The sequence below is a fragment of the Solanum tuberosum genome, unplaced genomic scaffold (assembly GCF_000226075.1).
Source record: "Solanum tuberosum cultivar DM 1-3 516 R44 unplaced genomic scaffold, SolTub_3.0 scf00240, whole genome shotgun sequence".
Lineage (NCBI taxonomy): Eukaryota > Viridiplantae > Streptophyta > Magnoliopsida > Solanales > Solanaceae > Solanum > Solanum tuberosum.
Window position 1 is genome coordinate 231344 of NW_006239164.1, and position 22578 is coordinate 253921.

Consider the following 22578-nt stretch of genomic DNA (forward strand, 5'->3'; position numbering starts at 1 on the left):
AAGAAAGAGAAAAATGTATATGGCTCAACAAATTGAATTTTTTTTTCTTTCAACACATAGGAGAACAAACGATTTTTTCTAAAATTATGTGGATTAATATTTTTGGAGATCATTTACTTCTTCATTTCAATTTGTTTATCCTACTTCATCATTTTTACTCAATTTAAAAAGTAATGTATATATTAAATAGATGTTTATAACACAAGATTAAATAACATTTTAGCTTTAAATTTTATCTTATTTTTTGAGTGACTTTCAAAATCCATAAGCTGAAGAGTTTTGAAAATCTGATCAGTCTTCGGCAGAGGCTTCTGCGCCAGCAATCGCTGCTTCTCCTCGGTATGAACAGAAAGACTCCTTTTTTGTTATCTAAGTTGTTGAGATCCTTTACTGTCGCCCATCTGTTTGATTAAATGTATGTGTGAAAGTTGTAGCAGAAAGACTCCCTTTTTGTCATCTAAGCTCTTGAGATTTTTTATTGTTGCCCAACTATTTGACAAAATGTCTGTGAAAGTTGTGGCAGAAAGATTCCTTTTTTGTTTTCTATGTTTTTGAGATCCTTTACTGTCCCCCAACTGTTTGTTAAAATGTCTGTGTGAAAGTTGTGGCACAAAGACTCCTTTTTTGTTATCTATGTTCTTCAGATCCTTTACTGTTGCCCAACTGTTTGATAAAATGTCTGTGTGAAAGTTAAGGCAGAAAGACTCCTTTTTTGTTATCTATGTTGTTGAGATCCTTTACTGTTGCCCAACTGTTTGATAAAATGTTTGTGTGAAACCATTGTTATAACCTTGGGAGAACCACCCCCAAAAGCTAGCTCCAACAAAAACAACTGAGTTTAGGCTTACGAACATGCCCCGGGGCAAGTATTTCTCATCACTAAGATAGCATAATCCTTTAGCTCTTTTCTCACTTAATTCACCTGGGGTTACACTTCTTCTTCGTCCAACACAGTTGTATTGGCTTTACGTAGATGTGTGACAGGTGTGGTAGTGGTTTTGGCAGTGGTATAATATGATGAATTTGGGTTTGGGTTACTGAAAGTGGCTAGGATATTGGTGTAGGAATTTTTCATTGCCTTGGTTTGTTTAGCCTAGGTGAGTGGTATGCTTGTGGTAAAGAGAATAGAGTCGTTTGGTATAAGGGATAAGGGATAATAATCCCAGGATAAAATAGTAGGTATTAGTTAGTCCCAAAAATTTTTATTCCCCCATTTATGCCATAGTGATGAGATAAGTTATCTCATATATATGGTGGGATAACTAATCCCAGGCTCAACTATAAAATAGAAAATGCATATATAATACTCCTATAACTATTCTTAGTCAGCCCAATTGTATCAGTTGCAGCAGAAAGACTCCTTTTTGTTATCCAAGTACTTGAGATCCTTTACTGTCGCCCAACTGTTTGATAAAATGTCTGTCTGAAAATTGCATCAAAAAATACTTGAGATCCTTTCCTGTCGCCCAACTGTTTCATGACATGTCTGTGTGAAAGTTGTGGCAGAAAGACTCTTTTTTGTTATCCAAGTACTTGAAAGCCTTATTGTCGCCCAACTGTTTGATAAAATGTCTGTGGAAGTTGGGGCAGAAAGATTCCTTTTTGTTATTTAAGTTCTTGAGATCCTTACTGTCGCCCTTTTATTGATCATGTATCTGTTGAAGTTGACACAAAAAGACTCCTTTTGCCTTTTGTTATCCAAGTACTTGAGATCCTTATAGTCGCTCAACTGGGTGATAAAATGTGTGTGTTGTTGCTGCAGAAAGACTCCTTTCTTTTTGCAGCCTGATCAGCATTTATCTCTCACAACTGATAATATTAGTAGTATGAGGTGAGCTTTGTTTCAGGGCAAGTGATAACAGTCTCTACTTAAGCTTCTAATAGTAATAAGGGTGTTGGGTGTGAGTGTGACTTGATGTTATTTCAGAATTTAGAGTCAGTGAGGTTCAGAATGAGAATATATTTATTTATACACACATACATATACAGACATTTCTGGTGCAAAGTCAAATATTGTTTCATTTAGCCACACAATTCTTTGTATTGGTCATGAATTTTTCTGTATGTTTTTTGAAGAGAAGTTCGAGGTTGTTCCAACTTGTGATAGGATTAGAAGTTAATAGTTATAATGGTCAATTTTTTCTCTCTAATATGTTGTATCTTGGGTTTAAGTCTCTTATTTATTTATTTATTTCAGAATTTCAAGATTTTCAGAGCAAAACGTTGCAAACTCTTTCAGTGGTTAAGTACTGTAATGGTAAAGTTTCCACTTACTACTTTCAGGAATGTGAATAGGAAAAGGAATTTAAGGGTGTTTTTGGTATGAAGGAAAGAAGTTATCTTGAGTTATGTAAAGCGGTTTCTCAAATATTAGGGTCGAAGTCAATTTTTCCTTTATCAGTATCCAAATTCCAACACCACATCACTCACTTCACTATTATCAACCTTTAATATCGTCAGAACACAATATTTATACTTTATCCTACAATTTATATGACTACGGGTTGTTCCAACTTTCTACATCCTTCCAAACACTTGAAATGATTTTTAAAATATTCTTCAAAGGTAAAATATCTTCGAGGATAATTTTCTTAAACATTATCCTCCATAGTGGCCACACCTGTAGTTAGGAGAGTTAGTTTTGAAATTCCAATAAGGGAATTAAACCAGTCTGAAATATCAGAACGCATAGTTGATCGTCCTGCATATCCCTGATATTTCAATAAGATGTGTAGAGTATACTCACTCGTTAATCAGGTTTTAGAAAGTTCTTGTTGTCCTTTCTGTAATTTTTATTTCTTTTGTTTTTCCAGTTAACATTAGATTGGTGTAAGCTGCCAGTGGAACTTTTGGGGTTAATTGCTAGTCGGCTGCATTTTGCTGAAGACTGGGTACGGTTTGGTGCAGTCTGTAAGTCATGGAGAATTTGTGTAATACAAAATGGCAATTCTTCACGCTCATTCCTTCCTTGGCTGATGCTTCCTCAGAGGAAAGATGAGAGCTTGCGCAGATTTTATAGTCCTTTCAACTGTAAGAGTTATGATATATGTTTGCCAGATGTTCTAGATAAACGCTGTTGGGGTTCTTCTCATGGTTGGTTGGTCACTCTAGGTGCCAATTTTGAGATGCACTTGCTGAATCCATTATCAGGGGGGCAAATCTCACTCCCGCCACTGCATAAATGCCCCAATTTGAATCTGGTATGTACAGGAAAGAGCTTTCGCGACTCGTTTGTTTACAAAGTTATCTTGTCTGCTAGTCCGTCTTCATCAGATTGTGTTATTTTTGCCATCTATTCTGATAATTGGAAGATGGCATTTACAAAGCCAGGTGATGTTGCTTGGACTCCTTTGAGTTGCATCCATGGCCATGTTGATGATGCCATGTGTCACGATGGGAAGTTTTATGCCATTGACACTTTTGGCGAAATTCTGATGTGGGACTTAGCCGGCTCTTTGTTGAAGAGAATAGCTTTTCCACCATCTCGCGATTTGGATAATTTGGTGTATGCTACTACATATCTTGTCGAGGTAAATGGCCAAATATATGCCATAATGAGGCTTTTGTTTGATACAAGAATCACAGATACTCCTTGTCTAACCACTTGGTGTTTCAAAATTTACAAGTTGGATATCTGCAACGAGAAGTGTGAAGAAGTGAAATCTTTGGGTGATTGGTCTATTTTTGTGGGAAACAATCATTCCTTCTCAATCCCATCCTCTACGTACCCAGAATGTGAGAGTAACTGCATATACTTCACAGATGACTTCTCTGGAGTTCATTACAGTGTAGTACATGGCTATGATATGGGTATTTACCGCGTTCAGAATCTCAGTGTACAGCCTCTTCTTCAGGAAGATGTCTCCGACTCTGCATTCTCGCTGCCACTGTGGATAATACCAAGTTTATCGTAAGTTTTTTTTCAGTAGAGTGAGACGATAATCATGCACTCGATTTTCTGTTAAATCATGAGATATTTGACTAGCTATACTGCTAAAGCAATATGTATTTTACAGTGTGAGCAAATGTTTGTTATGCTCTGAATTTGTACCTGTTACTTTTTTGTCAATGGAGAACTACAGGAATGACCATATTTTGGTAGCCTGATATGCAATTTAATCATTTTTTGGCCTGCAAAAACTTACCATTGTTATACCACATTCACAAATTTCGTATTTCTTCTAGAGAATCTTTTAATTGTTCGAGAGCAACTAGAAAGAGATTCTTTAACCAGAAAGGAAAAACAAGTATTTTCAATGGATATGGTTTGGATTTGTTGAGAACACCTAGATGAGGCAATATACAAAATTTAAAGAAGATTAGAGGTGATTTGGAGTTAAAATTCGTAGTTGAAAAATATGAGCATTACAATATCATTGTCATTTAAAACATATACAAATAAGTTTTAAGAATATTAAAATTAAAATGTTCGTATAACCGGTTTGAAATTGATAATAACCGGTTAATTTATGATACAATTTAAATATTGAATAGTTTTAAAGTTATGAATTTAAAAGTTTTTTTTACACAAAAAGACAAGTACAAAAATATACTAATTAAAGATTATGAATTACGTTTTTATGAAGTGTATTTCAAAAATTACAACTGTTATTAGGAATAAAATAATGTTAATAAAAAAAAAGTAATCGTACAAAAAGATACTTATAATTGTTGAAAAATCATGACTGGATAATTTTAACTTGTAATTTTAGGTTAGAAAACTTCTTTTTAATAGTTATCATTATTATCATTAAGTTAAAAAAAAATACATAAAACATATAAATTTACTTCTATTAAGAAAAAAAAAGAAGAAAAACAGCGAAGAACGCTATGAAATTTACTCCAAAGAAGCCTCACTTCTTTAAACCTATTTTGCCAAATTTCAAGCATGGAATTGTGAGTTTTTCTTATTATGTGTTTATATTCTTTTGGATTTTTTTTAAATTATTATTCATCTCTTAGGTATACATACAAAATCCCATTATAATTGTTGTCATTGTTAAGTCAATGGTCTATCGAAAATAATATTTCTGTCTCCGCGGGATAGGGCGAAAGTCTTTTATATGTTGTTATTGTTATAACACCAAAAAAAATGTCTTGATTTCTTAGATAGTTGAGTTCACCTTAATTGTCGAAAATAAATTGGAATCAAGAAAAAATTCGACCTTTCTTAGATAATAATTGTTAATTGAGTTACCATCTGAGAAATCATCGAAGAATTAGCAAGAGATTTTTTTTTTGTTTTTTTTTCATGGGAGTTGTGTTGTTATTATTAGTTGTTACCTCATATAACTGGGAATTTTGGGATGAAGGATTACTTTTTAATTTATTTTTTTTTGGAAAATCTGTTCTTGAGTTCGAAGGGGTGGATGTAAAAGTTGTCAAACGAGTAGATTTTGCTGAAATAATATAATTGTATACTAAATTTAGAATCCGGTTATTAGTACTAGTTGAACTCGTTGTTTTAAATTCAAAAACTCATAAAGTTGAAATGTTGTTAGAAATCCATGGTATATATGGGTCTTACACGTTACGAATCCAATTATTCGTGACGTGGTGTTCAAGTTGCAATGCCAGAGTGATTTGAGAAATTTTTTGAATCTATTAAGGATTAAAGGATTATTGATGATTTTTCAATTGCAATAATCTTTATATTTAGTCGATTGGAGTGTTTTAAGCTAAGCTGCTCGAACTCTCCAAAAATGTTGTTGCACTGTATCGGATCCTCCAAAAATGCACTACTTTTGAAGGATCCGACGCGCACCTGATGACTTTTGAAGAGTCCGAGCAACATAGGCTTTAAGTACTTATAGAATGCTATATATCTTGCAGAAAATTCCTATAGCTTTTTCCAAGCATCTGAAAGGATGTAATCAAGAACATGCAATATTGAGAAAAGCTGGTAAGAAGTGGCAGGTAAAAGTGAACGGACGGTTATTAGAAGAGGGTTGGGCGAAATTCGCAAAAGAACATGATTTACAGTTGGGAGATTGCTTGATTTTCAGACATGAAGGAAATTTGGAGTTTGAAGTTTCCATCTTTGGTTCAAATCACTTTGAGAGACAACACGAACAGACTCCGGAAGGAGGAGAAGAAATCAATCATACTTGCAAGAAAATTATATCACAAGGTTTGGGATTTGTTCTCTATTCAAGCTCTCTTGTGTTTTTTTGTTTCAATTATGCATTGGAAAATATTAAACTACTTAAAATCGTGCATAAGTCCATTTCATTGATCGCGTCTTCCCTTTCATGTCTGTGATCTTCATTTGCCGAAAAATCTGAACATTTATTTGCCTCCCTCTCCAAGTATGAATCATATTCGCCTTATTGACTTTGAGCAAGTATTTGCGATCTTTAATAATCAATAATGGTCCTAAGAGGGTGAAATTGTATGTCCTCTTGGATGAGCTTGACAATTCCACTTCGAATTTTGTATATAGTTTGAGAGCACTTGTTTGATGCTCTATAGTTATGAAGTTAGACTTTTTTTTTTTTTTTTTATGACAAGGGAAACCCGCAGCCGCTACCCTTTGGGTGCGCACAAGGTAAAACCCCGCTCCTATGCAATAGCTCGCAAACCACATAGGAGAGGTAACCAGCACTAGGCAAGCCCGGTGCGACGAGCTCGACCCAGAAGACAAACCCCTTGCTTTCGCTAGCAAGGGGTTTCGAACTTGAGACCTCCAACATGGAAGTCCCAAGCCCAAACCACTGGGCCACCTCGAAGGGTATGAAGTTAGACTTGAGGTATATATATATCTCATTTTTCCTGAATATTTCGAGAGAGTTAATAGTATTCTCACTTATCCTTCCATAGATTCCTATTTCCTTTTTTGACGGTGTTTTTTTGATGACAAGGGAAACCCGCAGCCGCTACCCTTTGGGTGCGCACAAGGTAAAACCCCGCTCCTATGCAATAGCTCGCAAACCACATAGGAGAGGTAACCAGCACTAGGCAAGCCCGGTGCGACGAGCTCGACCCAGAAGACAAACCCCTTGCTTTCGCTAGCAAGGGGTTTCGAACTTGAGACCTCCAACATGGAAGTCCCAAGCCCAAACCACTGGGCCACCTCGAAGGGTATGAAGTTAGACTTGAGGTATATATATATCTCATTTTTCCTGAATATTTCGAGAGAGTTAATAGTATTCTCACTTATCCTTCCATAGATTCCTATTTCCTTTTTTGACGGTGGTGTTCGGGCCCAACTATTGCGCACCTCAACTATTTCACTAGATACCAAGTAACTCTGCTCAACAAGATCATGACTAGTTTTTTTCTTTTTTTTGCCTTCAACCGGGATTTGAACCTTAAGACCTCATGGTTCTCATCCCGCTTCATTGGTCACTAAGCTACACCCTTTGGTACATAGAATCGGATAATAGGCTAGACGGTAATACAGTCTTTACAAGGTTTCCTGTCGAAAAGTAGTTTTACTATGCTGTACATAGTAGGAAAGATTGCCTTCGACGCATGTTTGATCATGTTAAACTATTCCATAAGTCTTCTTTGTCATATCTTTTATATGTATTTTTCTGTTACTAGCAAAAACAACTGAAAAGCCAAAGCTTAATATCAAGTCACATGAGATTGTCCCCAAAGTAGAAGCTGCAGAGAACATGCCTCTCGGTCGCCCTCATTTCATTTATACTGTCACACCTTATTGCCTTACAAGGGACCATGTGGTAAGTTCGAAACTAAACTCTACTTCATTTGTTACACTCAATGAAAAAAAAGAGTAAAAAGGGAAAAAGACCAACTCATTATGTTATGAACTACTTTTTCCTTGATAATTTGTAAGTGCGAAGCATAAACATGAACTGTTTTTGTGCTATTGGTTTGAAAACTGTTTCAGCAACTTCCAGTCTCATTTGCACGGGAACACGGTCTCACGAACAGGAAATGTACGATAACGATAAGGGATGAGCAAAGGTCTTGGACATTTACACTATATTCGTCTGGCGCACACACCTACATTAAAGGCGAATGGCATGAATTCTGCATTGCAAATTGCTTGAAGAAAGGAGATCAGATAATGCTTGAGATAGTTGAAAATGGAATGAATCCTGTATTGAGATTTTACGGCAAGTTTCTCATCTGAGCCCTTCTCTTAAATTTCATCCATTTTCCACTTCTTTACCTATTTCTTTTCCCTTTTTAAATAATCCTAATATTTTTCTTTATGCAATTCATCTAGTTATTGAAGTCTTTGTAACTATCCTTAAAGTTCCGCGGTGTGTGTTGCCTTATCTTTGATTATTCAGGGTAAATACACAATTGTTAACGAGGTTTTTCCCTCTTCAAATTTTCAAAATCAATCTGCTGAGATAAATGCTTCTGTAAAACAATCTCAAGGTTTTTAAGCGGAGAAGGGTAGAGGAACGGGCCATTATCCATCTAGTTTTGAACCTTTTCCCTCTCGGATTTCTCAGTCATACGAAGAAAAATACAATCTCAAGATTGTTGCGCTCTTTACTACTATCAACAGTGAACTAGCACTTTAATTATATCACCTCTTTTCCCGTCGAACTTTATTTTCTTTCTGAATTATGACCATTACAACTCTTTTCCACTTCAACTTAATGTTCTGCCTTTGGTTTTAGATTCATCTTTAGTTATACTTCAGTTCTGACATTGTTGTTTCAATTTAAAACTAGATTTGAGAGCAAATGCATCACTTCAACTCGAAGGGAAGAAGCCTAATTTGGATGCTGAAAAAGTTTCATCCCGAAGGGAAGAAGCAAATGTACCTGCTTCAACATCTGCCAATGCCAACAGTCAATTTGTTTCTATTATCCAGCCTTATGCCATCATCAGAGCTCTTTTCGTAAGTAATTTGAGTTAACTTTTTTTTGTTTTGTTTTCTATTTTGATAATAGTGGTGTCCGGGCTAGCTTTCCCGCACCTTGATTGATTCCACGAGATACTTGTCACCTCCCACCAACAATAGGTACCAGGTAACTTTGTCCACCAAGGCTAGGATCGGAATCACCTAGTGTTTTTGTCTTTTATGGCATTTGAACCTGAGACCTCATGATTCTCAACCCACTTCATTGACTACTGAGCCACACCCTCGAATGCATTTTCCTTTTTTCTTTTTGTAAATGTAATTTGAGTTAAGCCCTTAATATTTAATATCTTCGGTAGTACTTTTTTTTGTGTGTGCGGTGACATGAAATTGATCTACATATTTGGATAAACTCGAGCAGTATCTTCCATTGGCTTTTGCAAGACCAAATGGCTTGATGAGACGTTGTAAGATGATTCTCAAGGATGAGAAACAGAGATCATGGTCAGTGCAACTAGGAGAAGTGGGACCTCGTTTTGCAATTACCAAGGGATGGCGACAGTTCAGAGAAGCAAATGCTGTCCAAGTAGGAGATACTTATAAGTTTGAACTCATTCACAATGGCACAACACCTGTAGCGTATTTTCATCGTGAGTATATGTTTACTTCCCTTTCTTTACATTATGTTCCTCCAACCTATACACGTTTTATTTTCTTCTTCTTTGCCACAAAGGCTATTAGAAAATCGTCAATAGTGATGGCATCATACTATTGTGCTACATATTGCAAGTGCTAGTGAGATTCTTGAATATAGTTGTCAACCAGGATTATTTCATCATGATCTTTTTCCCGCTTCATAAGATTTTCAGGATCTATCTCCAGTGAGAAATGCCCGTGTGAAGCAATCCTTTTTTGTTACTCATGACGAGCATTAGGAGTTGAATTAGTCCTTCCGTTTTAATATTTTTTCATCTCTGTCTTTATCCACTCGGTATTTATTTTCCTTTTGAATTATGACGATAACAATTCTGTTTTGCTTCACTAACGTTCTGTTCATTTCAAATCATCTTCATTTTCCGGTTCTGACTGATAGTCTAAGAGAGCTGGAAATTGGTAGGTATATGAACTTCTAGACTCAAAAGTAGATTTTACTATACGAAAAACTGCATATAGTAGGAAAGATAGCCTAATGACAGGTTCTATCATGCTGAATTATTGATATGTTCTTTTGTTCGTGACAATCTCAAGTTTTTTTAGTGGAGAAGGTTAGGGGGACGGACCATTATCCACCTAGTTTCGAACTCTGCATCACTGACCCTCGGAGATTTCTTTGTCTAAAAAACACAATCTCAAGATTGTTATGCTCTTACTACTATCAAGAGTGAATTAGTCTTTTCTGAAATTCTGTCATCTCTTCTCCACTCGAACTTCATTTTCTTTCTGAACTGTGACAATAACAACTCTTTTCTACTTCAACAGTTCAACTTACTACTTATTGTTTAGAATTCGTCTTTCGTTTCAGTTCTGACTGAAAAAAATCCAATTTAAAAACTAGGTACGAGAGAAAATGCATCATTTCAGCCCAAAGGAAAGAAGCCTAATTTGGACGCTAAAAGAGTTTCAGCCCGAAGTAATGAAGCAGATGTACCTGCTTCAACATGTGCTAATGCTAACCCTCAATTTGTCTCTACTATCAATCCCTATTGCATCCACAGTCCTTTTCTCGTAAGTATTGGCTAAGATCTTCCGTTGTTGTTCCTCTCCTCTTTTTTTGTTTGTTTGTTATAACGCGCCATTGATTGGGATAAAACTTGAGCAGTATCTTCCATCGGCTTTTGCAAAATCAAAAGGCTTGGTGAATAGACGTTGTAAGATGATTCTGAGAGATGAGAAACAGAGATCATGGTCAGTGTTGCTAGCACCAATGGGACATCACATTGCAATTACCAAAGGATGGCGACAGTTCAGAGAAGCAAATGGTGTCCAAGTCGGAGATACTTATAAGTTTGAACTCATCGACAATGGCACGATACCTATAGCATATTTCCATTGTGAGTATATACTTCCCTTTCTTTTCATTATGTTCCTCCAACTTGTGAGTATAATAATAGGGGGGTCTCGAGGTCGAAAATATTATGCAACTCTATTGAAAGGTTTTAATATTAGGGATGCCTGAAATTTTCATGAAAAACATTTACCTATAGATTTCAATGATTATCAGTGTTTTTTTACAAAATTTTGCAGGTAAATATTCTGGGAAGGATGCCAAACCATCAGAGAGGCCATTGACAAATATAAATACGCAGTTAGTGATATACAAGGAAAACTAGCATAGAAGAATATAATTTTTTTTCTTTTACACAAGTAGCGCACCGGATTCATTATCAACTTTTTCTAGTGGAAAAATGCATAAGTACCCCCAGCATATGCCCAAAATCTCTGAGACACACCTAACCTTTACTAAGCTCCTATTACCCCCGAACTTATTTTTTAATTAATTTTTTATCCCTTTTCGGCCTACGTGACACTATCCTTGAAAAAATTGTCAACACGCACTGGGCCCACAAGATAGTGCCACGTTGGCCGAAAAGGGATAGAAAATTATATACAAAATAAGATCGGGAGGGTAATAGGACCTTGTTAAAAGTTAGGTGTGTCTCAGGAATTTTGGACATAGACTGGAGGTACTTATGTATTTTCCCTTTTCTAGTCAATATACATAGATTATACAAATTGTGCCCAGAATCGTATTTCCTACCGATCCATGCGAGTATATCGGGAGGTGTAGCCGTAATAGGATTTATTTTTTTGTTTTCTTTATTTTATTTGCATTTTTGGGGACTTGAAGATTCAAATTTACTTTTATAGAGTATTTATTATCATTGCCTTGGTTATTGCTCCTCTCATAGAAAAAAATGGGAAGTTGGACACAAAACAAATTGGCATTTTTCATTAAATGTACAGTTATATATTTCATGTTACTTCCTTGGATCGGTTGTGTGCGCAAGTAACAACAACAGTAGTCGATCACCTAATTAGTTAATTGTAGTCGTCTAAAGCAGAAGTCTAAGAGTATGCGATTTATTATTTTAGCAAGTTTGGAATAAAATGAAAATGCAAATTATTAGAAGGACAGATTTATATACTCCATACTAAAACACAAATTAAAAAAGAATAGGAGTGAACTGTTTCTTGAATACTAAGGCTTTGTACATTACATAGTATCATCTCAGCCTACTTCATTATAAGAAGCAAGAATGTCTGCCTCATCTTCCATTTTAGAAGGATCATCTTCATAAAAGGTTTCTCTGATTTTCTTAAATATCTCCAAGTCAACGGACTATCTGATCCTACGTTATGAGTTACTCCTACTTCTCTTTTCAAATCCAGCAACTCCGCGACTCTATTCAATTCGCGACTCTATTCAAACCGCCATGCATATGACGCTTCCTCATTATGTATTTAACGTCATAAAACTTTCCGAACCAGATTTTCAATTCAACGAGAAAATATTTCAATGTAGCAGGTAACTCACTTGCTGATAATATTTTCATCAAATACCCAAGATCATAGACTCCTTGAAATACATTTTTCATTAAGTGTACAGTTATATATTTCATGTTTTTTTTCTTGGATCGGTTTTGGTCGATCACCTAATTAGTTAATTGTAGTCGTCTAACATGAACCCTATAGGCGACGCAATAGTGGATGCATCTGGGAGATCAACTTGTCATATTACTTAGCCGCCCTATGGCAAGTGATTTACTTGTGTCTTGGAATGTTAAGGATTTACTTGTGTCTTGGAATGTTAAGGATTGTATGGTAGAAAGCTTTGGTTTTTGTTTCATTGATTTTACAATTAAATGTTCTGTTTTTATACTATTCATTTAGGGGCTAATATGTAAATAATAATTGTCAAACAAGTCCCTACATATTTACAAATAAATCGCTTTTATGGAATATTCTAGAACATCCCATATAAATTTATGATATTTTAAGATGTACCATGAGATATCTTCACATTTCGCTATTACATTTCACTAAGGACTAAACTTCTTCCTATGTAAGCTCTCCACATGGACGGACAACTTTGTATCACATGGACACATTTGATTTAAATTTGATTTTTTTTGCACATGTTCTCAAATATTGGTCATATAGATAAATTAACTATATATATATATATATATATATATATATATATATATATATATATATATATATATATATATATATATATATATATATATATATATATATATATATATATATATATATATATATATATATATATATATATATATATATATATATATATATATATATATATATATATATATATATATATATATATATATATATATATATATATATATATATATATATATATATATATATATATATATATATATATATATATATATATATATATATATATATATATATATATATATATATATATATATATATATATATATATATATATATATATATATATATATATATATATATATATTATATTATATATATATATATATATATATATATATATATATATATTGCCTCTATTAATTATATGTATTAATCTCAATAAATCATAAAACCTCATGCGTTTTCAATTGATGTTGATGTGGATAATTAAAGTAGGTGACATCTATGTGATAGGCACTTGAAAACACGCGTAAAAGCTTTTTCAATATTTGATCAGGAGTATAAAATATATAGTACACATTTTATTATATATTGAAGTGTTTAGTTAAAACATGTCAAGGTTTGAGTGTCTAAATACTCTCTTTGTCTCAATATGTATGACCCAATTCGAATTTCGAGAGTTAATTAATTTATTTTGATCATGAATTCGAATATTAAAACTTTAAGTTTTAAAAAAATATATATAATTTACATATTGGAAAACTTTGTAAAAAGACTATAAACCACAATAATTGATAATTTAAGATATTTGAAAGACAAATAAAAAAAATTATGATCCAAGAAAGATTTGTTTAAATCTCAAAATGATTAGGTAAAACTTATTGGCAAGTATAAGAGATTTTCTATTAAGCCATAATAATAATGATATTTGGAAACAATATATATTTTGATTGAATTGAAGTTGAAAATTAATAATCATTTATATTTTAATTTTTAGAAATAATAACTATTTTGACTTATTTTTTAGTGAGCATGATAACAAAAATGAGCCTAGGGAATATCATTTTTCTTTTAAGTTGATGATCAAAAATATATACTTGGAGTTGGACATAGTAGTAATTTTTGAGTTATAAAATTCGTGGAAATAATAATCTAAATTTATTTTTGATTATTTATCCCTTTTTATTTGTATCCGTTTATATGATTTACATTTCTTTTTAGTCAGTAAAAAAAGTGACCTTTTTCTTTATTTAATACTCCCCTTCGTCCATATTTACTTGTCGAATATTTCCTAATTTGATGTCCGTCTTTACTTGTCATTTTTGACAATTCAAGAAGGGACAATTTTTTTCTTCCTATTACCCTCAATTTATTAACATTAAGTCAATGTCTTTGAAAAAAAAATAATGCGTAAATATGTTTAAAAGACTCCATCAAATTATCATACATAAAAGGGAAAATGCATAAATATCCCCAGCCTATGCCCAAAATCCCTGAGACACACATAACCATTACTAAGGTCCTATTACCCCCAAACTTATTTTATATATAATTTTCTACCCAAACGAGAATGAATGAAATGATTTATGGTATTCGATTGAAGATTTTTTCTGGGGTTGCACATGGCTGATCTATGAAAAAAATGAAAATGAAAATGAAGTGGCTATAAAATCGGTTTAAGAGCACACCAAAACATGTGTGGGTGGTTCGAAAAGCATTCCAAGTAAGTTGTTCTCATTATCATCATTCAACTTTGCTCTGAGTTATAATTATTAGATTTTGTGTTGTAATTAAGAATATTTGTCTTGAAAGTAACTTTATTGGTTCCAAGTCAATTTGTATTTGGTATTTACTTTGGGTGATTTTGTTGAATAGGAACTTCTGTAGATAATTGTCAACTGAAAAGATCGAGAACAAAAAAATGCTTGAAACCTGCATTGCTTTTTGTGTACATATTTTGTCATTTTTGAATAACAACTTGGAATTTCAGTTTTATTTAAATAAGTTAGAAGTTATAGAAACTAGAATAAATAGTGGAAGATCTCAAAAAGGTGTAACAGAAACTTGATTCTTCATGAATATAGAAAATGAACAATATCAATATGCTTGTAGATTTTTTCTATTATTCTTAATTTCTAGCCCCATGTATTTTAGGACAAGGTTGTCCCAGAATGTGATTTGATTTTAAGTATCATTAGCATCAATTTATTTATTCTAATCAACTTCTTCAAGATGACTAATATACTTGAAGTCAATTGAATAATGGAAAGTAATTCCGGCTTGAGCGCAGGCTTCAAATTAAAACCATGAAGAGAAAGAGAATAGTTAAGCAACCATCTCTATAAATTTATGCACAGAATGGACATGAAAATTATAGGTCAAAAAGACCACATATATATCACATAAATATGGTCACTTATCACCTTTCTGGATCCACTATATAATATATTAGCTCAATGCTTTTCTTCATTTTTGTATGCACCTTATCTACAGTCAAATTTAACTGTGTGTAACAACTAAGTACTTCTTTTGATGGCATAGCATCCTAAAGTACTCGTGTATATTTACCTCTTACACTAGCAGAAATGAAGTTCTCAGCTTTAATCTGTTATTGTCTTAAGTTATTTTTTCTAAATATAGTTATTTCTTAAAGTTTATTATATTGAGAGTTACTTATTATACTTTGAAAAATGAAGTTCAAGTTCTTAGCTTTCACCAATTATTTATTTGGAGTTCACATTGTGACTGCTCACTTCATTGAGAAATATGAAGAGGAGATATCTCAAGTAGTTACTGCGGGGATCGTAGTAAGGCATTAAACAATGTCACTTTGATTTACATGACACACTTCGATTAGCGAAGTTTGGCTGATTCACTACTAAATTGGGTATCGTAGCTCCAATTCATTTGAAATGATGAATTAAGACCTTCTTGAAGATGCATTACATGCATATTACATATATGCTCATCTCTTTCATATATTACTCTAATTCACATATTGAAAAAACTCTTATTCACAATCATAATATTTGGATATGATTGTACTAGACAATATATTTTTCTTAGTTAATCACTTTCCATGTAGATATATGCTCATCTCAATAATGACGTACATAGATGTCCTTTGTTATGGTATCTATTTTTAACATATAATAAATCATGACCTTCTGGTAATGTTGTGCCAAGTGTGAAGGTTATTGCAGTGCTATATGGATTTAGAATGTTTGATTGATAAAAAAGTTTCAATTATATTTGTAGTGGGATTATTTGTTTTAAGTTTTAAATAGGTGTATTTCAATTTTGATGACATGCACATAAGAGATGGTCATCCTGAGCCAAAAAAAAGAGAGTTATTATCATCATCTCTTCTGTTTGCACCTTATTGATACCTTGTATGTAGCCATAACATGATACAAGTCTGCTATGGAATGTGAGTTGTAACAATGTTTGAGCTCTTAATTTGTTTCAAGTATATAGGTATGATTTTCAATTTTACTTCGCCGATGATTAGTTGTGCAATTGTATAGTCTGTACTAGAGTAACAACTTAATATATCTTAGTGAGCACGGACCATGCCTATCTAGTTATATTCTAAAGCACACTTGTTTTGAGACCAAAAAAAAAGACAAACTATCGGAAATACAAACAACACACTGAGACTAAAGAAGAAAGAGAAATGGCATAGAACTGAAAATGTGCACAACATAACATAGCTAACTGACGCTAATGAAGCAGAAACATGAAGATATACTCAATACTATAATTGGAAATACACATATTATCCAATTACGAATCTGTGGATGAATACTGTGGGATCGATGAATACTGGGCCAGGAACCTCAATTATCTCCGGGATATCTGGGTTTGCGTACAAGTAGTTTCTCAACTCCTGTTTTTGTTCCATACATGTAATGTTTTGTATTTTGACTTGCTTTAACTTATGCCTCCAACATTTCCAAGGTTGAGATGTACAACAAGGCTTCTCATCTTCATCTAATGCATCTTCATATATAAACTGTAAAACCAGAAAAGTCAATAAGTATTGACAATACACAAACGCATGAATATAAAAACTGTCTTCATAAAGAATCAGTCATGAAAACAAATATCAGAAACACCAGTCTCTTTTCTAGTAGAGTTATTGCTGCAAATGTAGCATGCACGGCTTGTTAAGAAGTGCAATTTTCAATACAATCTTATGACCCTGATTTCGTTGTCTTGTTTGTTAACAACATATTTTTTTGAGTTAACCAGCTACATATAACTTCAAATTTATCCACTAGCCGCAGAGACAAAGCACAATCCAATAATTATTAACCCGAAATTTTCACATATATTCTCGCAATTTTTTTAAAATAAACAGCTTTTGGGGGGACGCGAAAGAATTTCAGAATCTCAGTATCCTTATACTAGACTTAATTGACTTGTTAGTTCAAGTAACTGCAGACTTAATTACTTATACTGCTAAAGAAAGAAAGAAATAGGCATGTTAAAAGGGAAAAGAATTGCAAGAAACCTTGCATCTAAAAAAACGTTTTTTTACAAAGTCAGTACCTTTGAAAGATAAATGTCTTACCATTAGGATCTTTAAGTCAGGTTTGAAATAAGATAGGGTGTCCAGTTGAGGAGAAATCCAAAGCATACTATCAAGAATGTCGACAATCGAACAGTTTATCAATGGACTTCGAATATTTACATGAACACGATTAGTACCGTAAAGGGGAGGAAGCAAGCTTCCTCTCATGTCTTTTGGTATAACTAGTGCCTGTATCAGCAAAAGTAAACAACTTGTGAGAAATCCATAATATATAACAACAACTAAAAGAATATGTGGGAATTAAAAAGATTATTACCTTGTCACTTTTGCATGTTAATTCAACAACCATGGACTGATTGAAGTTACCAAGAAATTTTGTGACATCACTGTCAGTGGTTCCTGAGACAAAGCAAATTTTTGCTTCCAATGAAGCTGAAGCTGAAGCTTTCAGTTGCAGGGTTGGCAATGAATGACAATTGTACGAAAACCTTATCAAATTAGGAGTGTCTAATTCAACAGCGATTAGGTTAGGACATTGATGTACCGTCAGCTGTTTGAGCAGGAAACTTGCAATCTTTAGAGTCTTCAATGTGTGGCAAAAAAATAACTCACACTTGTCTAGATTTCCAAGGCAAGAAAGAATTTTTTGGGTTATCGGCACACGCTGGAGGTACAGAGTCTTAAGGGCTTTAGAAGCAGTTATTTCAACTGCCTTTAGGTAATCACAATTGCCGTAGATGGTAAGTTGTTCAAGATTAGTTGAACTAATATCAACGAATTGGACTTGATGATAAGAATATTCCAATTTCAATTTTTTCAGTTTAGGTAAATTTTCACCAACTTGCAAACTGTTAAATCCATGACAGCCCACCAAATACAAAACCACTAAATTAGAACAGGTTGTGCATATAGCTCGAAGAAAGTTGTCGTCCAAAATTACACTGTCAAGATAAAACTCTCGCAGAGATGGCAAATTTATACTTTTACAAGGCAATTCAATAATGTTAAATCCAATCAGCCTCAGCACATTTAGGGCTTTTGCATTAAAGATCATCTCAGGCAATTTGTAAAGATGAGATTTAATTGATAGATGTAGTTCTTTGATATTACAAACTACAAGTGTATCAATCCAACAATTGTATACCTCATGAGATCCAATCGTTAATGGTAGCCAACACTTGTGTACGGCAATCTTCAGCTTTCGACGATTTTCTAGGGTTTGATGCACAACATCCACCAGCTTTGGTTTGTATTTTGATGGCGTAAAGAAAAAATCACCATCAAATTTCAAATAGGAGATTGAATTGCAAACCTTGTTCCAAGTCTTGGACAACATACTTAATTGTGCAACATTTTTGTAAACAAGAAAAGACAAGATGTACTCTAAAATTGGCTCTGGTAATTCGGAAATTCGATCCATTGAAGACAACAATGGAGGAAACAGAGAGCCACCGGAAAAGGGTTCGCAAGTATTAAGGAAGATGACAATTGGTGAAACAGAACCCTTACATTTATAGAACCCGGAAAAGGATTCGGAGGGAACAACAACAATATTATTATTTTTTTATTTCCCCCGATTTAATTTAATTTAATGAAAATTACTAAAATATTGTGTTTAAATTTTTTATTTATAACATTAATTTTTAGTTACGAATATGATCATATATTAAATACTGCATGATTTTCCGAGCTATTTTTTTAGTTAGTGTATGGGACCCATAATTTATTGTGTTTACCTTTTGGATTTTCAATTATAATTACGTTTCTTTATTAAAGATATTTTTCCTCTTTCTTATTCCATTACAAGAATGGAAAATCATTAGTAGGTTGTTTGGTCATGCGATATCATATAATGATATGAAATTGTGAGATTAAATTAGCGTTTGAACATGCGATTTCATTTTGATTCCATCTCATGATCATGAAGTGGAATTTGATATTCTCAAAAAATCATAATTTGAGATTTTTTTTAAATACAAAAATTGATCTACAAGTTTATATTTTAGTTAAAACAACCTCATATTTATATCTACTAACCATTTATTTCATATGTAAATAAAATTTATAATCACATCATTACTTTTTAAAATTTATTATTCATCACTTTTTAAAATTTATTATTCTCACCAACATAAATTTGATGAATATAAATAAGAATGGAGGGAATAATACTTTTTATTTTTTCATAATAAAAAAAAAATTCTCTTTCGGCTACATATGAAAATGCTTAAAGCAACTCAATATGAAAAAAGGACAAAATTGGTGATGGATGTTTGATAATCACTACTTCCAATATGTTTGATTTTAGCACGAAATTAATGCAATGAAAATGTGTAATTACACACAAGTGAAACAAAGCATGAACCATTATGATATTGACACACAAGTGAAAATTGTCATAGCTTGGTGCAGTGTTACATAATTATTTGCAAGAATATCAAAGGAACTGAAATATTTATGGTCTATGAGGATGAAAATATAGTTGCGGATGGTATTGACCAGGAAGTGGCTCAAAGAAGCAATGTTGATTTGTCTTCTCAGTCATATAATCAAGATATGCAAGTTCAACGTGAGGAGATTGTTTGTACTATGTGGGAGGATTATATCAAAAAACTAGTACACTACAATTTATGTTCAATTTTTTTTTATTGAATTAAAAATTTGATAAACTAAAGTTAGATGAAACAATTACTTAAGTAGAGAACAAATAGCTTTGTAATAATTTATTATGCGATTTTAATTTTTTTGTTTATTTGGTAAGATTGAATAAACAATTGAGGCTATTTTAATAGTTTTACAACTTATTAGATTCTTAAGTTTATGAGAAATATACAACACAAAAATTACATATCGCATGTCCAAACAAAACTTCAATTTCATCTCATGATTTCATATTATGATATCATATCATAATTCCATATCATGATTTCATATCGCATGGTCAAACTGACCCTTAATTTGATTTTATCAATTTCATTGTTAGTTTCTAGATAACGGGTTGGTTTTGTTTTCTTTCTTGATTATTTTTTTCAAAATCATCTCTTATAAGAGAAGAAAGAAAATTGAGTGTTTCCTATAAATTATACTCCTTAAAAGTTTTCATCTTTTCTCATTAAAAATTTGGGTTCATCTTCAAACTCTTTTTTTTAAAAAAAAAACCTATAATTTGCGATAAAATTATGTGTTTCCTTTGATTTGTACAATTATAAATAGAACATTAACAACGCTGGTGTGTGTATGAGATCAAATTTCGAATTGAATACATTCACTTTATCTTCGATGAGTAAATATGGAAGAGAAAATCTAACAATCGGTTATGAAAAGTCTATTTGTGTTACCTAATTTGTTTCAAAGTAAGGGTAAGGAGAAAATTTTATATGTATACAATTTGATAAATTTGATGATCTTTTATCTTTGGGCTTCATTGTACTTAATTTTAGTCCTTAAAATTCTAAAAACTAATACTTCTCAAAATGTGGTGTTCTTCATTTCAGTATTGGAACTGAAAGGTGATATTGATAAAATGTTGGTGTTGTTGTGTTATAAGATTATTAATTGGATAAAGATATATTTAATAAAATACTTAACCTAAGGTATATTATATAGTATAAATTATGATTTGAAGTTAGTGTTCAATCTACCAATTTAGCAAGAGTATTACACCATATTTTAATTCAATAAAATACCTTAATATATACCATTTTATACAGAATCTATTGAAATTTTTACAATTTTTTTATATCCAAAAGTTAATTTTATATCATAATCAAACTAACGTTTGACTATAATATTTTTTAGTTTCAACACTAGGGATAAGGCATAAGTACCCCTAGACTATGACCGAAATTCCAGAGACACACCTAAACCACCCAAGTTGGTTGTGTTTGTACACACTCGCCCGCCACGCGTGTAAATATTATTTTTTTAATTAAAAAAAATATTTTTTAATTATTTTTTAAAAAATATTCTTGTTTTCTTTATCTTGTATTTAAATTGAGTTAATACACATTTTTTACCTTGTATCGAAACTTTTTTTTTTACCTACATTCATTGTTTTTTCTCTTTGATTTTCTTTGTCTTTCGTTTTGATTTGATTTCAAATTTAATTCCAAATGTCTTGTATTTAAATAAGTTAATTTTGAACGGATATCAAAATAAGTGAAGAAAATCAAATAAAACATAAAAAAATTAAAACGCTAAAATTAAAGGACACTTTTAAATTTTTTTTTTTTTTTTTAAATACGGATAATTTTTTAAAAATAATTAAAAGTTAAAAGATAATAAATTAATTTTTAAAAAGTTAAAGGCGAAAAGAAATTAAAATAAATATTTTACAAAGAAAGAAATAAAAATAATTATATATATAAGTTTTAATAACAATAAATATGTGTACTAACTAATTATAAAGTTACCAATCAAAAGATGACATGTGTCCAATTTGTGCACTCATCACTTGCCTTCAAAAGAGTGTGCACACTCTTTATGCCATGTCAACGTTTGTGGTGTATTTATTCCATTTTAAATTAGTTTAGGGTAATAGAATTCTAGTTAAGTTTAGTGTGTCTCTGAGATTTTGGACATAGTCTAGGGGGTACTTGTGTCTTATCCCTCAACACTATAAGGAACCAATTTGACAATAATACACATTTTTTAGTTGCTATTTTTTTGAATTAGTGTGCTAATATTGCGGAATTCATAATTTACCGTATTTACTTTTGGGATTCTCAATAACAATTATAATTGGATATGATGCTTTTACTTAAAGATCCTTTTTTGAGGATGTGTTTCTTTCTCTCTTTTTTTGGTTGATTTTTGAATTTTAGTGTTTAATTTTTGGGAGAGAATTTTTTGTCTAATTAATAGGAATCATACTCTTAAACACATTTCTTATTTGATGCAATTACTTTTGCAATCTTTTTTCTCTCTCCAATTCGATTTCAATTCTTTTGTAAAAGAAGTACCAATATATATTTCATTATATGAAATGCCAATGTATGTAAAATCATTTTAAAAAAATGTTTGCATACCCTAATAATTATTTATGCAGACTAATTCGTATAGAGATGATATGATCTTTTTAGTTAATATTGTAAATAAATAA

General features: G+C 32.2%; 2 protein-coding genes across 3 annotated transcripts; one reads left to right on the forward strand and one right to left on the reverse strand.

Moving 5' to 3' along the window:
- The first annotated feature begins 202 nt into the window (after positions 1-202).
- LOC102596134 (putative F-box protein At3g25750) lies at positions 203-4122 on the forward strand. Of its 2 annotated transcripts, XM_015313272.1 has the most exons (4): positions 203-339; positions 2198-2257; positions 2814-3530; positions 3627-4122. In XM_015313272.1, the coding sequence occupies exons 2-4, from the start codon at positions 2255-2257 to the stop codon at positions 3912-3914; spliced, it is 1008 nt and encodes a 335-aa protein (XP_015168758.1). In that variant the 5' UTR covers positions 203-339; positions 2198-2254; the 3' UTR covers positions 3915-4122. The 2 variants fall into 2 exon arrangements, with proteins under 2 accessions (XP_015168758.1, XP_015168757.1); XM_015313271.1 differs by having other exon boundaries at positions 204-339; positions 2814-4122.
- Positions 4123-16677: 12555 nt separating this feature from the next.
- LOC107062534 (F-box/FBD/LRR-repeat protein At4g26340-like) lies at positions 16678-19037 on the reverse strand. The gene is made up of 3 exons (XM_015313252.1): positions 17794-19037; positions 17517-17705; positions 16678-16955 (listed from the first exon to the last, which is right to left on the reverse strand). Exons 1-3 carry the CDS (start codon positions 18895-18897, stop codon positions 16719-16721), a joined length of 1530 nt encoding a protein of 509 aa, XP_015168738.1. The 5' UTR covers positions 18898-19037; the 3' UTR covers positions 16678-16718.
- Positions 19038-22578: the final 3541 nt, after the last annotated feature.